The sequence below is a fragment of the Chamaea fasciata genome, unplaced genomic scaffold (genome assembly GCF_029207755.1).
Source record: "Chamaea fasciata isolate MVZ Bird 193981 ecotype frontalis unplaced genomic scaffold, bChaFas1.0.hap1 SCAF_7, whole genome shotgun sequence".
Taxonomy (NCBI): domain Eukaryota; kingdom Metazoa; phylum Chordata; class Aves; order Passeriformes; family Sylviidae; genus Chamaea; species Chamaea fasciata.
Window position 1 is genome coordinate 17,253,423 of NW_027094092.1, and position 18,609 is coordinate 17,272,031.

Genomic DNA, 18,609 nt, shown 5'->3' on the forward strand with positions numbered 1-18,609 from the left:
CTCTTCATTCCCCAGGAGCCAAAAAAAGTATCCAGCATATTTGAATTGCTGTTCCTTGCTTGAAAATATTAATGGATAAAAATTACCTCTTGTCCTCAATCATTTTTTTTCCTTTGTTCTCGTCTGCTTAGGAAATCTGTGACATTTACATGTGATGTATTTAGCCCTGTCCACATAGACAAATGGCCCAATAAAATGAATTTTGGACTTTTTGGGCATTTCTCTGTATTCCAGCTCTCAATCATGTGTTGCAGCAAATTCTCTTCCTCCAAGTTTGGTCTTCTGCATGAAAACTTTCTGGGCCTTTGATCAAAGCCAGCAGCCATCATAATCCACAAATATAGAGCTTTGTGGGAGAGAAAAAATTTCTAACAACATAGTATTTGAGATTTCAAATCAGCAAGTTCCCAAATCAGTCAGCGAAACAAGTTCAAACAATCTCAGTTATGGAATTAGAGCCTTGTTAAGATAGGAGCCTACACTTTTTCCATTGTATGAGGAGGTAATTTTTATTTCTCTTCAGGACTTCTGGAATTGATCACAAAGCATTTTTGATGCTGAGTACAGAATCCATTGTCTGGTAGTAATGGTTCTTTACTTAGAGAGAAAACTGTGCCATCCTGAGGGGGCGGGGGATTGAAATTGAAGAGCTTCTGAAGTAGTGCAGTAGTTGTGCTGTAGACTACAAAGTGTGTAAAGCAGTGCTGGCACAGGAGTAGCTGCAATGCAGAATGAGAGAGGAACAGATTACAGCCCTCCACTTCACGTAGAAGTAAGTACAACTAAAATATCACGCAGCAAAAGCCTTTCCAATCCCAAATGTAGGTCAGTAAGTCTTCTGGTGAGTGCAGTTGGAACTGTTTTGTCTAACCCAAGCAATATTCCCCATGTTATCCATGCTCTTGCATTGTAGGGCGTCGCAGTTCTACAGCTGACCGTCCCATCTGTTTCTCTTCATCTCTGAGCCTTGCTCTCATCCTCTTTTTATGTGTCTTCACCTAACAAGGTCACTCATTCCTCTTCTCTGTGCATACTACTGTAGCAAGAGCTCGTGTTAATTAGGTATGTGGGGCACAGGGAGTTACTCCCAGGTGGCACCTCTGCCATATGGTTTTGAAATAGCTCTTTGCAATGAAAAGTAGAGCTTTACTTCTCCCCTCAGGCCTGCCTTAAGGTAGAAAAGTTGACTTGTTTGTGGGTATGAACCTTTCAGAATCTTGTCAGACATAATTCAACAGAAACAATTTTTTTTTAGTTAAAGCAATCAAATGCTTTTCCCGAGCCTTTGAAAGAAGCAATGTTCACTGATGAAATCAGGAGAAAAAAGGAAAATGAAAGCTGCTTTCCCCAACAGTTTTTCTAAATTGTGCTTCTAAAAAAAAAAGAAAAAAAAGATGTTTCTTCATTCCACATTGCATCCATCTCTGAGTCACTATGCTTTTAGTAACTGATCCTTTGCAGTATTTTTCAGTATTTAATCTTGCTTTTGACTTTCTGGATTTGCCTTTCTTACATGCATATCATAATGTTAATATTTAACTTGCTTAGCTTTACAGTTAGTAAGTGTTTAAAATACATTCTTCTTTTATTGATTACACAGCTGTACTGGTGATTGCTCCATGTGTTGGATGACTTGTGTAGGTACTGCAAAGTGATAGTGTTTTGAAAGTGTTATCGCAGTTTAATATGTTTGCATATGGAACAACTTTGGAGACAGAAATGCCTGACTGTTTTACCTTTAGCCGTGTATTAGGATAATTTGTCAACACTTACAGTCTGAATTTGCTGAAATAATTGCAAAAAGCAAACTTCTGTCATTCAAGCACAGCAAAAGAATTTATTTTATAACTTCCCCAGACGTTAACAAAATTTAGATGTACACAGATCCCATATATGCTCCGTATAATGCCCTTTTCATTCTTCCTTTAAACCTACAATTTCTTCAGCCAACCAGAGGTCTTTTCTGAGGATTAATGCTCTAAGTGCTGTTTAATTAAAGATTAAAAAAATTATATACATACCTGTTGGAGGTAAATAGTATTGCATTTTGAAATTTCCAATTAATTCCAAGGGGGCAAAAATGTGGTGGCCATCATTTTGTCCCTTGATTTGCAATCCAAGTGTTTTACTGTTCAAGTAACAGCTCTTTCAGAAATCATTTTAAACAAGTCCATACATATTTCTTCTTGCTTTAATATTTAGGCTTAATCTTATCAAATTTTATCAGAAGGCAGGTATGTGTGTTCAGCAGAAACTAAATAGATAATAATATACAAATATTTTTTGGAGTTATGGCAAAGATATGGGAGATGTTCTGCTGTTTTTTCATGATGAAAAGTGCCAGGCTTTTCTTTAAAACTGAACAGTGTCACATGAATATGCAGTAGTTTAACTAAATATCAAGAGATTTAAAATTCATGTTCTCAAATATTTACTTAACTGCCCTGAGAAAGACAGTTTCTTTAAAGGGCAAAAACTTCCACTCTCATTGGTTAAAAGATACTTTATGACTTCATAACCTATCTTCAATTCAAGTCATGCCAAAAAACGAGGAATTGTGTGATATCTAGATTATTTTAAGGCATGTTAAAAATGTATTAACCCTCTGAGATTTGCATTTTTTATGAGATATTAATACTCATTTGCATGAATTTGTCATCGTTCTGTCTTCTCAAAAAATGAAGTCTGAAAGTCTTACATAAGTTCTGTTGGTGTACACAGTCAATTGAGAGGAGGAAGATCCCTCTGCCAAGTATGAAAAATTAACTCAGAAGTCAGCAGCAGTGTTCTTTGTTCTTCACTTAACTTGGTCCCAATAGATGGAAGAGAGTACATAGTTCATATCTTCATGGGACACTGGAGGTTTGGAGAATTTACTGCTCTGCCATAGATTTTCCTTTAGCATAGTTAACTTCTCTTGTTACAATCCTTTCTGCCAAGGATGGAATTTATCATTTCTTTCACATGAAACTATCTGCTGTATTGGGCTTGATAAATTTATTACTGCGCTTCAATAACTCCTACATGCCAAAAAGCTATCCCTGAGCTGTGCTTCTTTTATTTTATAGAAGGTGTTTGGTGTTCAGGTCCTCCTTTTTCCAATACCTTTGATGGTGTTTCTTTAAGAAGCCAAACCACTCAGACATGATCGCAGTGGAAATTGTAGGCCTGATGTGACTGTCAGCTAAGGAACCTGAACATTCTTCTGAGGCTACTTGGAAGTGCAGATACTTTCCTGTGTCTTGTTCTCAGCATCTTGTGAAGCAAATGGAATCCAAATAGTGGTCAGCTTTTTCAGGGTACAGTCTCCTACTGTAGTTAATTTCACTGTCTGAAGTTCTGGTTCCTTGTAGACAGCTCTGCTTCTGTCTGACCTAAATGATTTCTCCTATTTTAGGAGAGACAACAGAGGCAGCATTTTTTTCCTAAGCAGTTCCTGACCTGGGTCAGTTTTACATCCCCACAGTCCTGCAGCAAATTTTGTGCTCTGCCTGACTTAAGTCACTTGGGAGCAGATCCTCCTCTTCAGTTGTGTCCTTGTCCCATCCTTGGTGCCTTTTGCTGCTTGCACCCAATGCATGTTCCCTTCATTGCTCCTTCGCTTCCAGTGTGTCCTTTCCCTTGCAGGAAAATGTTCCTGCTGGCTTTTGTGTTTCTTCAATCTGCTGGATGTCATTGCTATTGACCTCGTGTTGTGTTGGGATGATTTAAATTCAGGAATGGTTGAAGAGAGTTACAAGAAGCAACTGGAAGACCTAGGAGTGGTATTTAATTGCATTAAGATCATCTGACCTTTTAGAATAGGATGGAAAAGAAATGTGATTTTTCTTTAATATGTACCTTTTTAAATGAAGGAGGTATAGAAGAATTAAGAATATCAAAGTAGATGAGTTTGCACTCAAAATTTATTTTCATACTTGAGTGGATCAAACTTCATCTCCTACACTTGAGTGGATCAAACTTCATCTCCTATACACTGAATTAGGATTAAGTGAATCTGACCAGGCTCCAAATCCAGTATAACAGTTTTCATCGCTGATCTGTGTAGCACTGTGTGAATAGAGCGGATTTGTATACTTTGAGCAAGAAGAAAGTCTGTAAAGTTTTTATGATGTGAGTAAAAGAAACCCCAACAAACCCAATCTGACACACAACAGAAGTAGCATAGTTTTAGTTTTTGTTATTTACAGCTGAAGCTGAGCAGCAGATATATTAGTGGATCTGAACTTTGTTCAGCCTCACATCCAAAGATAAATAGCCTCACTTTTTCAGATGCAGTGCTTATTATGTCAGTTCTTAGAAGAATGGAGTACAGTATTTTACTTGGAGTAATGAATCTGAAAATGCTTCAACCTCAATTGAGTGTTACTTAAACATTTCAGGAAATAGGCTCTTAAACTAGCAGTTTTATCTTCAGAGATTTTATTTTTAGGGTGAACCTGCTGGGTCTTGAAACACGCCTGTAGGGATAAACAAACATTAGTTTTCATCATGTTGAGAAGTATTTTTAAGCAGAGACACTCTGTCTTGTCTCAGATTCTGTACTGAGGCAGATTATTGGGTGAGCTGGAGCAGAATGTAGGCTTTTATGTATGGTCTAGAAAGCACTAATACTTTTACTGTTTCTTGATGATACTTTGTCTTATAGGAATCTATTAGGACCTGTCTTTCTTCAATGAAGGATGGGCATTAGGCTTCTGTAATGTCAGGGCAGTGGTTTGACCCCAACTGAGGAAAGAATCACATGTTGGCTTCTCAACAATACATGTTTTCAGTTTTCTTTAGAAACAGTCATTCTGCTGGACAGCAATGTGTTACTGAAGGCACACAACAGACATGCAAACCTTATGCCTCAATCTAGTTATGTCCTCATTGTCTAAAAAATAGTTTTTGACTTAGAAATCAAGCTCTTGTTTTCTTTAAGGAGATTTTCTTATGTTCCTCTCATATCCATCAGCTTGAGTTAAAATCTTAAATATGCAGATAAATGTTCACACCTTTCTGCCTTGTGTGTGATTATTCTATTCATAGATCAATATTTAACTGTAACTTTGTGGGGTCTTTTTTTGGTAAAGAACCACCATTTTGGTTATATTGAGAAATACAGCATGCACTGCATTGCTTTCAGCTGTACTTGACGTTCCCATGGATAATTTGCCAGTGTACCACAGTGTAAACTCAGGTGGATAAAACCTCTGTTAAGTTAAATGATAATAACTACTAACTTGGAAAGCTCTATGCATAAAAGTATGGAATGTTTATATTTTCTTCTGTAGCCACAGTTAAGCACCAGAAGGTTTTAATGCTCATTGTTTCTTGAGACGGGGATGCTTCTGAAAAGCGTGACATTGTCTATTGTGTGAGATCTGTAAATTAGGAATAATATTCTGTCTCTCTGCAGTTGTGTCCAGCAAAGTATTATTGTTTCCAAATTACTTTGGGAATGCTGAACAAGGTGCTCTTTTGAAGAGCCCAGAGTGATGGTAGGAATGTCACTGAGGTTCTGCTTGTTTTCATTGCACTGGTGCATCATGGCAAAAGGTACAAGGTCGGTGGGTTTGTGTGAGGTTGGTGTGGAAGTGCTGAAAAGTGGCATCTGTCAAGTCAGTAATGAAGTATTGTGAAGAAATCAGTGAGAATGAGTTTTTAAAATCTACTGAAAGCAATACACCCAGAAAAACTACTGTGTTGGAAACCTGTTACTATTAAAATAGTAAAAATATTCTTATTGCCTTTTAAAAATGACAGAGCAAGGTTCAGGCAGCAACAGAGAGATTACTAGAGAAAGATGATGCTTGCTTATAGATTTTTCATTTCTAGGCTGCTACTTGGATATTTTAACAGCTAACTGATTGATTTCTCTCTTCAAACTGTGTTTATAAGTTCTTTTACATTAAATAACCTGAAGACCTTAACAGAATCATTTTTGAATAATACACCCTGTAGACAGACTTATGGAGTGCTCTCCACTCCTCTCAGATGCATAAATCTTCAGAGTAAAAATTATTTCAATGTTAGTGCATTCTTTTGATTCTCTAGAACATACATGGTAGCTGTCTTTTTCCTGGATAACCTATTTGCTTTTGAAAGAACTTGTGGGATTTTTGTTAATAAAATCTGAATTCTTTATTGTGCAAGCAAGGGATACAGCGCTATGCAACGTTACCATCTTTTAAAGCTGGAAGCCTATAAATTGTAAATACGGTGTTATTGAGTGGAGAGGGGAGATGAGTAAAAAGGTGCTTAAGTGATCCTGATGGAACCAGTGTGGTGAAAGCTTAATTGTTCAGTCTGTTGTTGACCTTTTTTACTGCACTGTGTAATGCTGTGTGTATATATATATACACACACATAAATAACATTATGCTGTTTATGACTCTGCCAGGTTTTTCATCAATTTATGCATGCTTTCAAAACTATTTTAAAGGCTAATATCTAAAGATTGTTAAACTGCAGGGCATCTCTGCTTTTTGCAAGCTGCATTTTTAGGGACTAAGTGAGTGAGAACTCAAAATCTGCATAAAATCGTTCTTCAATTTTTTTCCTTTTGTGTTTTTATTTATTACTATTGAAGGCAACTTTTATCAAAACTGATAGTTTCATGACTAAATCATTCAGTGGCTTATAGAATAATCAGAATTTTTGCTTTTTTTTTAGAAATTATGTTCTAAGAACCTCAGAAGGCCTAAAAATTCCCACTTTTAAAACATTTTTTAAAAAAGTCTCCAGATTGTATTGTATCTTGACATTTTGTCTCACCTAAAAGGAAGTAATTTAAGAAAAATCTTAGATGGTAAGTGTCAAGGTAGCTAAAATTAAACATTTAAAAAAAAGAGGGTCTGACTTACTGATTATATATAACCCCTCTGAAAAATCTTGTTTTGAAGATGGCTATCTGCCCATTCTCAGCATGTCCTGATGTACACAGAGCAGTGGGGAAACGGGCTGGTACTTTTTTGGAATAAATGTACTGAGAATGTTCTTAGGAGTACTCCTGTGAAAACTGTTTTGGAGCTATTTCTTTTTATTTTGCATCAGAAATTGGAACTCTTGGGCTTTAGAATGCAGCCTTTTGTATGACTTCTCTGACTTTTATTAAGAGATACAGTTCCCTGTAAAGGGGGAAGATGGGCCCTATCCAGCTGAGTCTAAAACATGTGTTGCCATGCGTGGGCACTGTTGATAAATTTGGAGATAAAATTCCTGGTAGGTTCACATTTTAATAACTAAGCCTATTGTAATGGAAGAAAACAGAAAAGAAAATGTGTATAGATTTTCAAGCTGAGTAGTATTTTTATTCTTTGACTTCATCTCTCAAATTTGGTACAGTGGAAAATAAACTCAATTTTCTGTAGCAGGAGAAAATGATCCTTCATTGTGATTAGAGACCTGTTGCTTCTAATCAGAGTTTTGTTCATGTGAGAACTGGAGACAAAATATAAAGTGTTAGAAAAGAGCATTAAAATTCAATGTATACTCAGTAGTGGTTTCCTTTTCACTAAAGTTTTTTGGTTGAAGAGTGATTCAAGACTAGCAAAGCAAAACACCTGAAGATTAAAAAGTTTAACTTCATAAATAAATCCTAGTCTAAGAATTAAATATGAAGCTATCTCTTTTCCTAGAATGTAAATTTTGTTGCAAAAGATATACTGGAGACTCGTTTCTTTGTATTCTCAGTGAAAAAAGGCATTATCCATGAAGATAAATACCTTCTTCAGGGGGACTAAAGATTGTGGGTTTTACTGTAACATATTCCAGGGCCATGCCATTTTTCACATTTTGGAAGAAAAGCATCTTAGAAAAGGAACACCAGGCATAAATCCTGAGCACCTTTCGTCTGGTTCCTTTATTTATTCATTGAATGAGCAGTAAAGTGCAACAGCATGTAGGTGTAGCCACATCAGGGCTGTTCATAGGTACACATCTTTGGCAGGACTGACTTTACAGCTACTCCATAATATGTATGTTTTGGCTTCTCCTTTACTTTGCAGAAGGGAGTGTTTGTTTTAACTCACAGTGTTTGTAACCAGGAGTATCTGTCACACATATAATAATTCTTGTCTGAATACCAGGAAGTGCCCATTTTGACAAAGGCATGGCAATTTAAGCGAGCCAGAATGGCACTTGTCTGTGTCAGAACGTGTATTTGCAAGGTGGACATGCAGGTGGCACCTGCCTTTTGTTACTATTCCTGATGATCCATGCAGATGTAGCATTTCTGTATGTTGCATTGGTGCTTCAGTAGAGGCTGGCATCAATAATCCAGATCTTTCATCCGTGCTGACCTTGTTTCAGGCTAGCACCACAGAAACAGCGTGACTTGCTCTGCAAATGGTCACAGACTTCACAGGAAATATGTAGTGCAAGGCAGCGAAGCTGAGTTTTCAGTGTTTTTCATTCTCTTAACTGCTGAGGCAGCTTAGTAATAGAAGAAAGGTAGTAAGTTAGGAGCTGATGGATGAGGAATTAGTCTGGATAGCAGCATGAAAGTGGAGGTGAACTGGCACAGAGGCAGTAGAAAGAGGGATAAATTAGAAAGGAAGGATGAAAAAATAGCAATAAATATGAGTTGAAAGAGTGAGGTGAGGGGTGGAAAAAAAGGAAAGCTGGCTGTGGTGAGCTTCTTGCCCCTTTCTGTTCCTCTTTGAGAACCTGAAAATTTATCTAGAATTCTGTTGTCCCAGACACATTGACATCCCTCGTCTTATTCGGTGTGATGGCAAATTTTGCTTTTCTTTTTGTTTATTTATTTAAACCAGTGCATATTAAATATTTGTTCAGTTAAGTACTGCCCCATCTAGGAGATAATATATTAAGAGTGCCTGGTAAGAATTAGTTTAAGTCAAGCAAGTGTGATATGATAGTGCTACTGCAGTTTTACACATGAACCTTGGTAGGATACTACAGAGATAGTAGGATAATATGGCATATCTTGGAGTTCCTGCCTTCTTTCTTTTACTGAAAGAAAAGGAATCAAGTAAAGGGAAAATGACTACAAGAAGGGAATGGGTTATTCCCAGGTTAGGGCAATAGAAAACCCGTGGGAAACAGATGTGGTTTGCTGATGAACCTCTTCCTGAGTCTTCGCAGCAACTTTCTGTCTGGTTAAGAATATAAACCTTGATTTTCATAAGCATTGTTGATGCAGTTGCAACTGAAGTAAATTGGAGCTTATTGTTTTGACCATTGTGCTTGGAATTTTTGTTGCCCTTAACAGAGAAATGTAAAAACCAAGTTCATATGTTTCAAGTAGGCTTCCTAGGATTAATGGATAGCAGTGACAATTTGGGGGCTAATACTTCTTTTTTCCCCCGACTCAAACTTGTAGCAGTCTCATCACTGTAGATGTGATTTCAAGATGGAAATGTTCATTTTTACTCTTACATACTATGGGGATAAATGCCTAGAGACAGTAGAAAAGGGAAATAAATTCTCTGTGTATGATCAGGATGAGTGCTGATCAAATGTGGTGTATGCCTTAACAGTTTTAAAATAATAATAAATGTTTTATAGAATAGGGTATAATAATTGGTTCCACTTGCATTTCTAATTTTAAATCTTGTTGATAAGTATTTTGAGCACTCTTTAATTGTGTTGGGAATTTAGCAAGCAAAATTAAGATTTCCCATCTAAAGTCATACATTCAGGAACAAAGCTGTGTGCCAGGATATCTTGGCTGGCAATTCTTGTTTTCTGGTCTGGAACATCTTGGTACCATATCCTAAATGAGTGTAGTCTCCTGTCACTGCCAGAGTTGTCATTCTGGAATGGGACAGTTTGTTAAAATCTATCCTTAAATTTCAAATATACAAAACTAGGTCTCTTTGCATATGTTTCTAGTGGGACAACTTAAAATTTTGTATGTCTTAAAAAGGGATGGGCAGGTTCCAAGGTCTAACTTACCCTATTTGAAAAGGTCCATTATTCCAGGGCATGTGTGTTTGAGGAAGAGTGCAGGAGCTCTGCATGTTTCCATGTGCTCATGCATTCCTGTTTGTTTGCTTATGTAGGTAAATCCATGCCTGATGTGGGTTCAGTTGACATAAAACAAAAGAAAATCTTTTCTAAACCCACTAGCAGTAGGAAACAATTTACCAATATATGAATAAGCAAGCCACAGCAAAAGAGAGAAGATGATCCTGGCAATGCTGACTGTTTTAATCACATTTAGAATAATACCAAATGAGAGAACAAATCTTTTTCAAACTGAGAAATACAGAATTTTTCTCTGTTTCTTGATGTTTAATAGTGAGGTGGAATTTCAGCACTGATGCAGTCAGGATAGTGGCTGATGGAAATTTCTTAATAAGAAATAAGATGATTTGATGGAAATGTTTCCATCCAAATCCTGTCATAAGCAGAGAAATTATTGGAAGGATGAGACCAGATGTGGGAGATGGGTAGATTTTTCAAAAAGACATGGCCAAAGATTCAGGTTAAAAAGTGCAGAAGAGGTAGGAGAATGAGACTTCTTGTTTTCGTGTGACACCTATGTGGCCTCTGTCACTGGCAGAAGCTTGCCATCTTCTGGTCCTCTGACACGTGGCAACCAGCAGCTTCGTTTCTGTTTTGCAGTCAGAAATGCAGACACTGTCTCTGCACGGAGAGGATACTATAAGCTATAAATTTACAGCATATCAGCTCTTCCAGCCCACTTCCTCTTGCAGGGTTTTGGGTACAAGTAGTACTCTATCCTCTCTTCCTGTCAGGGGAGATAGGTCATTCCATGTTCAAAATGTCCATGCAAGAAAATAATGCCAAGAAGCCAGTGATGGGGAAAATGCATACGCAGAATTACTTAGAAGTGAAATTTCCTTGACAGTTTCAGTTTTATAAGATTAGCTAAGCCCCTCTTCCAGCAGAACTTTCCTGATGACATAAGCCTCATAGTGGAGGACAGAGCTGAGTACAGCCTAGGATGACTTCAGTTCCCGTGCTTTGGCATATGGGTTTCAGGCTCTAGAAATATTAAAACAGTGCCTTCATGTGTCCTTGCAGATTTGTCAATCAATGAACATTAATTAATTCACAGTCACACAGAAGTACAGAATGAAGAAGGGGCCACTGGAGGCCATCTGGTCCAAAGTTCTCTGCTCAAGCAGGGTTCTCCAGACCACATCACTGAGGATTGTGCCCTGACACCTTTTGAATATCTTCAGGGAAGGAGACTCCACAGCCTCTCTGAGCAATCTGTTCTAGTGCTTGGTCACCCACAAAGTAAAGTGTTTCTTGATATTCAGGTGGAGGCTTCTATGCATCAGTTTCTGCCCATTGCCTTTTCTCCTATTGCTTGGCACCACCTCCTGACACCCTCCCTTCAGATATTTATATGCAACACTTCAGAAAAAAGTAGTCTAAAAATGTGAACATGAAATTGTAAAGTGGTTTAGGAAATTGGTTGTCAACAAGAAGATATTTTTGATACTGTGTTCAACATCTAAACATGGTAAAATTGCTCTTTCAGAAAGTTCTGCAATGTAATTTCATAACTGCTTCATAGAAAAGTTAATTCCATATCTGTGTTTTTAATTCGTAGGTACATTGAAACCCTGAAGGAACACAAGCCAAAAATTGTCTGGGATGAGCAAATAGCTGAACACTACTTTGAATATAAAAAGTGAGTTACTTTTATTAACTTACCATTCTGCAAATACTTTTGGGCATGAGCCAGTGATAGTATGGAACTGAATTCAGCAAATGGAAGTTCTGCTGGTTGTGATCTGTGTGTCAACACTGAACTGCAGCATAAAAGAGTGTTTTGGGTTAGAGGAGAAAATCAGAGAAGGATTAATGAAATTACATAAAGTAGAACAATCTTTAGAAGAGAAGTCTGATGAGTCATATCTTCAGAAATTATCCATCAAAGTTATCTATTGAGTGTCAGTTAATCAGAGGCTCTGAGGTGAGTACTGTGAGCTGTCGAGTGATTACCAATAACTCGGCCAAAAATAGTTCTGAGAAAAATCTATGGAACAAGAGCCTGGCTTCACAACTGCTAAGATAGTTTAAAGTGACAAGCTTCCACTAGATGGAATGGACTGTAGAGAAATGTAATAGAAGTAAAACTAAGTGACTTCCAGATCAAGTTTTTGAAAGAACTGAGAGTGTTAAGGGTAATAATGTTCTTTGTCCTCCCTTGTTCATCATGAAGTGACAGGAGGATTCCTGATCTAGAAAGAATCCATTTTAAATAGATTTAAATAAATAAACCCAGCAACATCTTATTAATCCTATGATAATTTGCTATTTTTATGCAAATATACCAAAATATGCAAAATTATACAAACAAATCCTACTACTTCTGCAAAGCTGTGTCATGTATATTATGCAATACATTGTTAATGTGAAGGCACACAACTGAAAGGAAGAGTAAAACACATTTAAGAAGCTTTTGGTAAAAACAATCAAAACTTCTTTATTTCCAAAACAATCTTGTTTAAAATATTTTTAAATATTAAAAAACCCCCAAAACTAAACCTAAGAATCGCCTACTTTTGTATTTTTAGTTTAATTTTCAAGGTGTTTATCAGCTTGTAATTTTCTCTGACTTTTGTTTATGAGGAAAAAAAATCTGTTGTTCAGCAGTGTTTTAATTTGTTTTCTGTGTTTGTATGAAAGGACTGGGATCTGTATGCCTGTATTTTTAATTATTTGGTATTCTCTTGCAAAATTACTTTGTACCAATCATTTACAGTTTTTTGTGTTAACTGAAGTGGAATGAATCAGAAGCTCTCTTTTACTGATCTGTACTGTCCAATCCTGTTGGAGACACAGTGAGCACCAGATGAAACCTTGCTCTCCAGAGTTACTCTGAGGACTCTGTTGGAGTGGCATGCTTCTGGGACTCATGTCCAAACCACATTTCTTACACGGCAAAATGAAGTTGTGGCTAAGGGATAGCTTGTCAGTAGTACTTCCTCTTTTTTCTTTGAAGCCAGCCTTTGGAGGTTTTTGTGTGGGGGTTCCTGGAGGAATTTTTGATGCATGAAACCATTCTGTCTGAAAATCATTCTAAACTTCACTTGTGCTGTGCTTGGCAGTCAGCTGTGTGGTTCAGCTGGCTGCAGTGGAGGGTTATTTAAAGAACTCTTTTTCAGTTACCACTTTGTTTTGCAAAGGTTCAATTATCTTGGACGGGGATGGCAGCCAGGCCTGAAATATGTATGCTTCCCTGGTGAAGCCTCTCACCTGGAAATCTTGCCCATCTGCAGTGGCTGAGAAATGAAATCGTGAATCTTTCAGCAAAGCACAGCTAATGATTTCATGTAGCAGGCAGAGACTGTCTATTACAAATAGTTGCAGAAATCTGAGTGCTTGTCCCAGTGCACAGGCAAGTATTCATTTATGTAAGTTGTGAGATTTTAGGAGCAATTCCTTCTTGGTCTGTCCATGCAGTTTACTTTTTCTCCTGGCCTAAGTGGTAAAGTGGTGCTGTGAGACTCCTTGTAGCTCATCCTTCTCATTACTAGGGGTTTAAAATGCAACCTTGGTATTTGTGCCCAGTGTAGCTTGCCCTGTCTGTATATTTTATACTGCTGGCAGTTAATTTAGCCTGAAGGATAGTAATTCAGGGAACTGGAGAAAAAATTTCACAGTTTGCATCAGAAAACCAAATGTCTTCGTCTTTTTCAGATGCATGTTTAGCAGGCACAACTGTCTGTTACAATCTGACAGTTCTGTCATCCAGTTGCAACAAAATATCTCAGTGTTTACTATGATATGGTATCAAACCATCTCTGTTGTGAGATCTCTTCTTGGATCCTCTGTTTTCACTGTCAGCCTTTTCACAGTATCACAGAATATCAGAATGATTAAGCTTGGAAGGGATCAACCTGGTTTTGAATTCTAGCCTTAGTTTAAAATCCTGTTATCTGTCAGAGCTATTGTGACTGTTTGGTGTTCTTGTTTTGCAGAAATAAGGGAGGAAAACATGCAGTCTTCTACCCAACACTGAAGGTAAGTGCCACATTCTCAGGTCAGAGGGCTGTAAGAGGACAGAGATTTTTACTTGACCAGTTTCATTGTTAATACGTTTCAGAAAATGTTGAACGGAGTTAAGCTTTTGTGAAAGAAGTTTGCCCTCATGTAAATGTTATGTAAATTGATATGATTCAAAGCTTCAGCTGCCTGTGCAAGAAGGTTGGTTCTTTCTCTCATGCATAATGTGGTTTTGGGATCTCTGAAGATAAAGCATGTCTAGAGATAAGACACACCAGGACAAACAGGTGCTGTGAGAGGATCTGTTCAAGTGCACAGCTCATTTACTATCAGACATGTTGTTAGCAGATTCTTACTCAAGAGATACCAAAGAAATTTTCCTTCTCATCATGGTGGCTGGAAGCTTGGAGAACTTTGGCCTTCCTTTGTGACAGGGTCCTGATTCTCCCTGTCAGCCTGCATCACCCTGCATCACCCTGTTTTCCTCAGTTCAGTTTCTGTGGAACATTCTGTGTTTTGAAACCTTCTGTACAATACTCTGCAGTAGAGCAGAATACAGGATGAAATGGTTCATTACAGCCTTAGTTCCTAGGAATTTATGTTTAGATTTTCTCAAATTAAACTGAAGTCACCATGTTAAACCTCTGCTGGCTTTTAGTATTGGAAGGGAATTGCTTCTGTAGTGTCATGTTTACAGAGACCAGAGACATTTTTTAATGGTTAAACTAGTATGAAATGGTCTCAGGCTCTGTTTTCCTGGACAGGATTGCTATCTTAAGCACCATGAGTAAAAGGATGTTTCCCCTCATTAATCTAATACAGGTGGAAGTACTATCACATATGGGATATTAACTATGTTCTTGCTAGTGCTGCCTGTCTGAGAGTGTTAGAAAGTTTCATTGTGAATGTATCAGAGAAAAGATAGCTTGTGCTGTTGTGCTATGTTTTCTTCAGCCTCGTGGGAGGATTTCACCCAGCCATTGTCAGTACTAACCCCGTTAAGAACACACATTCCTATACATTTCTTTCATTATTTCTTCTCTAACAGATCACCACTCAACTGTGGTGATTGGTAAATGCATGGAAATGGGTTTTCTTTCCATTTTCAACATGTTTGTAATGAAATATTTTGAGATTTGCTTGCTGGTCTAGCTGGTTGGGAAACACTGATTGTTATTACCTCATGAAAAATGTGTTTCTTTCCCTTAATGTTATAAACACTGACAGGTTGCTCAAAATTAGTTTGTTCATGACTAAAAGCAGTCATGAATGCCAGGCCCAGTGTATCTGTTAATGATGCTGTGATACTTTATTCTGTTTCCCATGGAAATTACTTTTGAACACATCTCTAATGTGAGTAGTTTAAACATTGCAGTGCTGCAGTTCAAAGTAAGAAAACCTGCAAGCAAAAAATTGAAAATGAATTCTTTTTTTTAAAAAAAGGGGGGGGGAGAACTGCTTTTTTTAAAAAAAGGGCAGAACGTGAATTGTGGCATTATTTCCCTTATTAACCAATGGCTAAACTAACTCTTCTAAATCAATGGCTAGAGCTCAAATAAAGACACTTTTAATTTTTATCCCCAAGAATCTCTTTAAAATAGAATTTTTGAAATGCAAATTGTGACTCTGTCCTGGGAAAAGGCAAGGGTAGGCAAGAGATCTTGATGGTATTTGACAAATCGTTCTGATCATCTTCAGTGATAGGGTTTTATTTTACCCCTGAGATATTTCTGGGAAGAGTTAGAATTTCTGTACATTGTGAAATGATAGCCTAAATTAGAACAGTCCTTTGCATAGTTCATAAATCTGATTTATTTCTGTGGCATTTTGTCAATTTAGCTGGTAATCTTTTATTAGGTCACTGAATTAACTGGTACGATTAACTGTCTTTGACTGAATGATTGCTTTCTAACCAGAGAGTATTTGAAATACAGACGACGATTTTCAGTAGCTGGTTCAAGGGTAGATGTTTTTAAAAGGTCTGATAACGGCATGAAGAGATGGCAGTATGGAGGGTCTGATAGCTCTGACTGAGACATGATTGCTTTATGTGTCTTTCTCTTAGTCCATCCAGTTGCGCTTGGAGCTTGCAAAAGAATTGGGCACTGGAATATCCATCTGGGAACTGGGACAAGGCCTGGACTATTTTTATGACCTGCTTTAAAATGAGAGATGATCTGAGAAAGACTTTATTTGCTTGACTGAGGCTCCACCTTCAATTAATCTGGATATCCTGGAGAGGTGATTTTTAAAACATTTTTTGTAATTTATATCATATCTGTATCAACTTGCATTTTTTTTTCCCAATAAAGAATCTTTTTTTGATTTGCTACACAGACATGATTGTTGGTATCTGATAAAATTCAGAGTAAAAAACCACAGAAATTTCTCTTAAATTCTCACCTGAATTCCGAGTCATTGAAAACAGACCAACAGCTGGATGGAGTCAGAGTTGAAAGTATTTTCTGAAATGTTTTCTACAAGAAGTAAAATGGGAAAGTTGATGCCATCTGATCAGAGTTTAAGACGGAGACCTCTCAAAGAGCTGCTGGTAATAACCGAAGTAAGAAAACAAATAAATCCGTCATATTATAGCCAACAAATTTAAAATCTGCTGGACTCTCTGCATCTTGCTGTCTTCTGGTAAGGTAAGTGAGCATAAAATGGCAGGAGGGGAGACCAGTTAGAAGAGTTTTCCTCAAGCTGGTAGAAAATCAAGCACTGACAAGCTAAGCTGTTGGCTCTGTTTGTTTTGTCATGTTAGTAAATTCCTTAAGTACTTCAAAGTCCCAGTAATTTCAATTTATGACCTGTTTCTGATACAGTTCTGTTAGAAGAGATGCTCAGTGATTTCTCTATTCTGCTTAGCCTGCTTGGTGTCTGAGTTACAGCATTTAGCCCTAGAGTGTGATGCATTAGTGGCCAGTTTATGGGAACTGAAACACTCAGCAACAAAGGCTCTAATGGTAATCATGGATTCCACGGACATGATGGATTCCATGTCCCCAGCAGACAGAGCCCCAGCAGCTCTGACAACCCCTTGACTTTAGGCAGGCACTGTGAATGCCATCAGCACCTTTGTGCATGAAGCTGTCATTCTTCAGCTGCACACATTGGTGCTTTTGTCTCCGTAACATGGATTTTTTTAGGAACCCAACAGCTGTAAAAACCCATCAGTTTAAAAACAAAGCCAAGAAATTGTGTCCCTGCCTGGTTTATAGTATTTGTGTTTGTGGAAATCCACAGGCTTGAAGACAATTTCTTCTAAGGAACTAAGAGGTGCTGGGAATTTGATGAGGGTGTCATTGGTCACCAGCAGAGACTCAGGCAAAGAGCTCTGTACTCCCACTGGTGTTCTTCTTGCCACTTACAGTTGTCACAAAGATGACTGCACTCCTCTGTTCACATCCACCCTTCCCAGTAATTAATCTCAGCGGGGAATTTATCTGCCCCTGCTGTTTTCAGCAGAATAAATCCCACTGTAATCCACCATTGATTAAAGAACTATTGATCTTCACCTTTCTGATTTAGTTCTGGCATCTCTCGAACTTCTCACATTGCCAGTCTCCAGCTGGGTTTACTAATCAGGTTTCTTTCTTCCATACCATTAGTAGTAAGATAATTTGCTACATGAATCCTTGTGTTCAATTAACTTGAACTTTCTAGTTCGTTCAAAAGCAATTTAAAGTCACTCTGGCAATGGTATCTAGAATAGCACAGGAATTAAATTCTATTACACTGTTTTTTCTACTTTCAGTGGCACTATTGAACCAGAGTGTCTCAGAAAAAAATACTCAGAAATTAAAGGGGTTATGTTCTGAAATGGCATCCATTTTTATATCAGCTAGTAGGTAGCTTCCCAGATTGGATGTGGGGAAGAAAATGGTGTTTAATTTTAGTTTGTTTCCTCTCTAGAAAAGATATACATAATTTATCACAATTTTCATTTTGTTTATATTTTGTGATGATTTTTTGTGAAGTTCATGATTCCTGTTTGTCTCTGAGTACAGCTATGTTAGAAAGAAATGTCTTTTCCATCTTTAGAGGTAGAAGAAATACTTCTGTGTTTCAAAAAGATAAAACTAACCCTTGCTGTATCATGAAAAATAAATACCAGGTAAGAAGTACCAGATAGGATTTTGAGCCATCCACGGTATATTCGTGCTCAAGGCCAAGAATGTTGCCTTTGTCTCTAAAGGCAAAACATGTTTGTTGCTTTAGAAATAATATTCTAAAAGAAACAAAGCTGAAATTGTTCTTAATAATGAAATTCTCTGTTAAAAAAGAAAAAAGAAAATGGAGCAGCAGAAGGGTGTGAGCTTCAGAATGAATGCAGAACGGCTTCTGGTGGGTTGGTCTTGCATTTTCCTAATTTTTCAGTCCGTGGGAATGTCAGGTTGTCCTGTAATAACAGAGAATCGAGAAATCAGTGAGCCACAAGGAAAACACCTTTCTTTTGAAATTTGCACCGCAACACATTTATGGAAGGATGACACAGGAGAGAGATGCTGGTATGAAAGGGGGTCCTGCAGAGCATCTTCTTTTATGACAAGTCGGGAAAACTGCATGAGGGGCAGAAGGTGGAAGGGAGTGCTGAAGTGGCAATTCATGATTTTTTCCTAAATAAAAAAAAGCGAGTGTTCCTAAAATGAGGTATTTGGCAGGGCAAGG

General features: G+C 37.6%; 1 protein-coding gene across 5 annotated transcripts in view; it reads left to right on the forward strand.

Moving 5' to 3' along the window:
• Positions 1-16,274, forward strand: part of CHID1 (chitinase domain containing 1) — a 100,482-nt gene extending 84,208 nt beyond the window's left edge. For all 5 annotated transcript variants that reach the window (XM_066187752.1, XM_066187753.1, XM_066187751.1 and 2 more), the window contains 3 exons: positions 11,537-11,617; positions 13,914-13,956; positions 16,004-16,274. In XM_066187752.1, the coding sequence (XP_066043849.1) occupies positions 11,537-11,617; positions 13,914-13,956; positions 16,004-16,102 (223 nt within the window). In that variant the 3' untranslated portion in view covers positions 16,103-16,274. The remainder of the gene's footprint in view (positions 1-11,536; positions 11,618-13,913; positions 13,957-16,003) is intronic.
• The last annotated feature ends 2,335 nt before the right edge of the window (positions 16,275-18,609 follow it).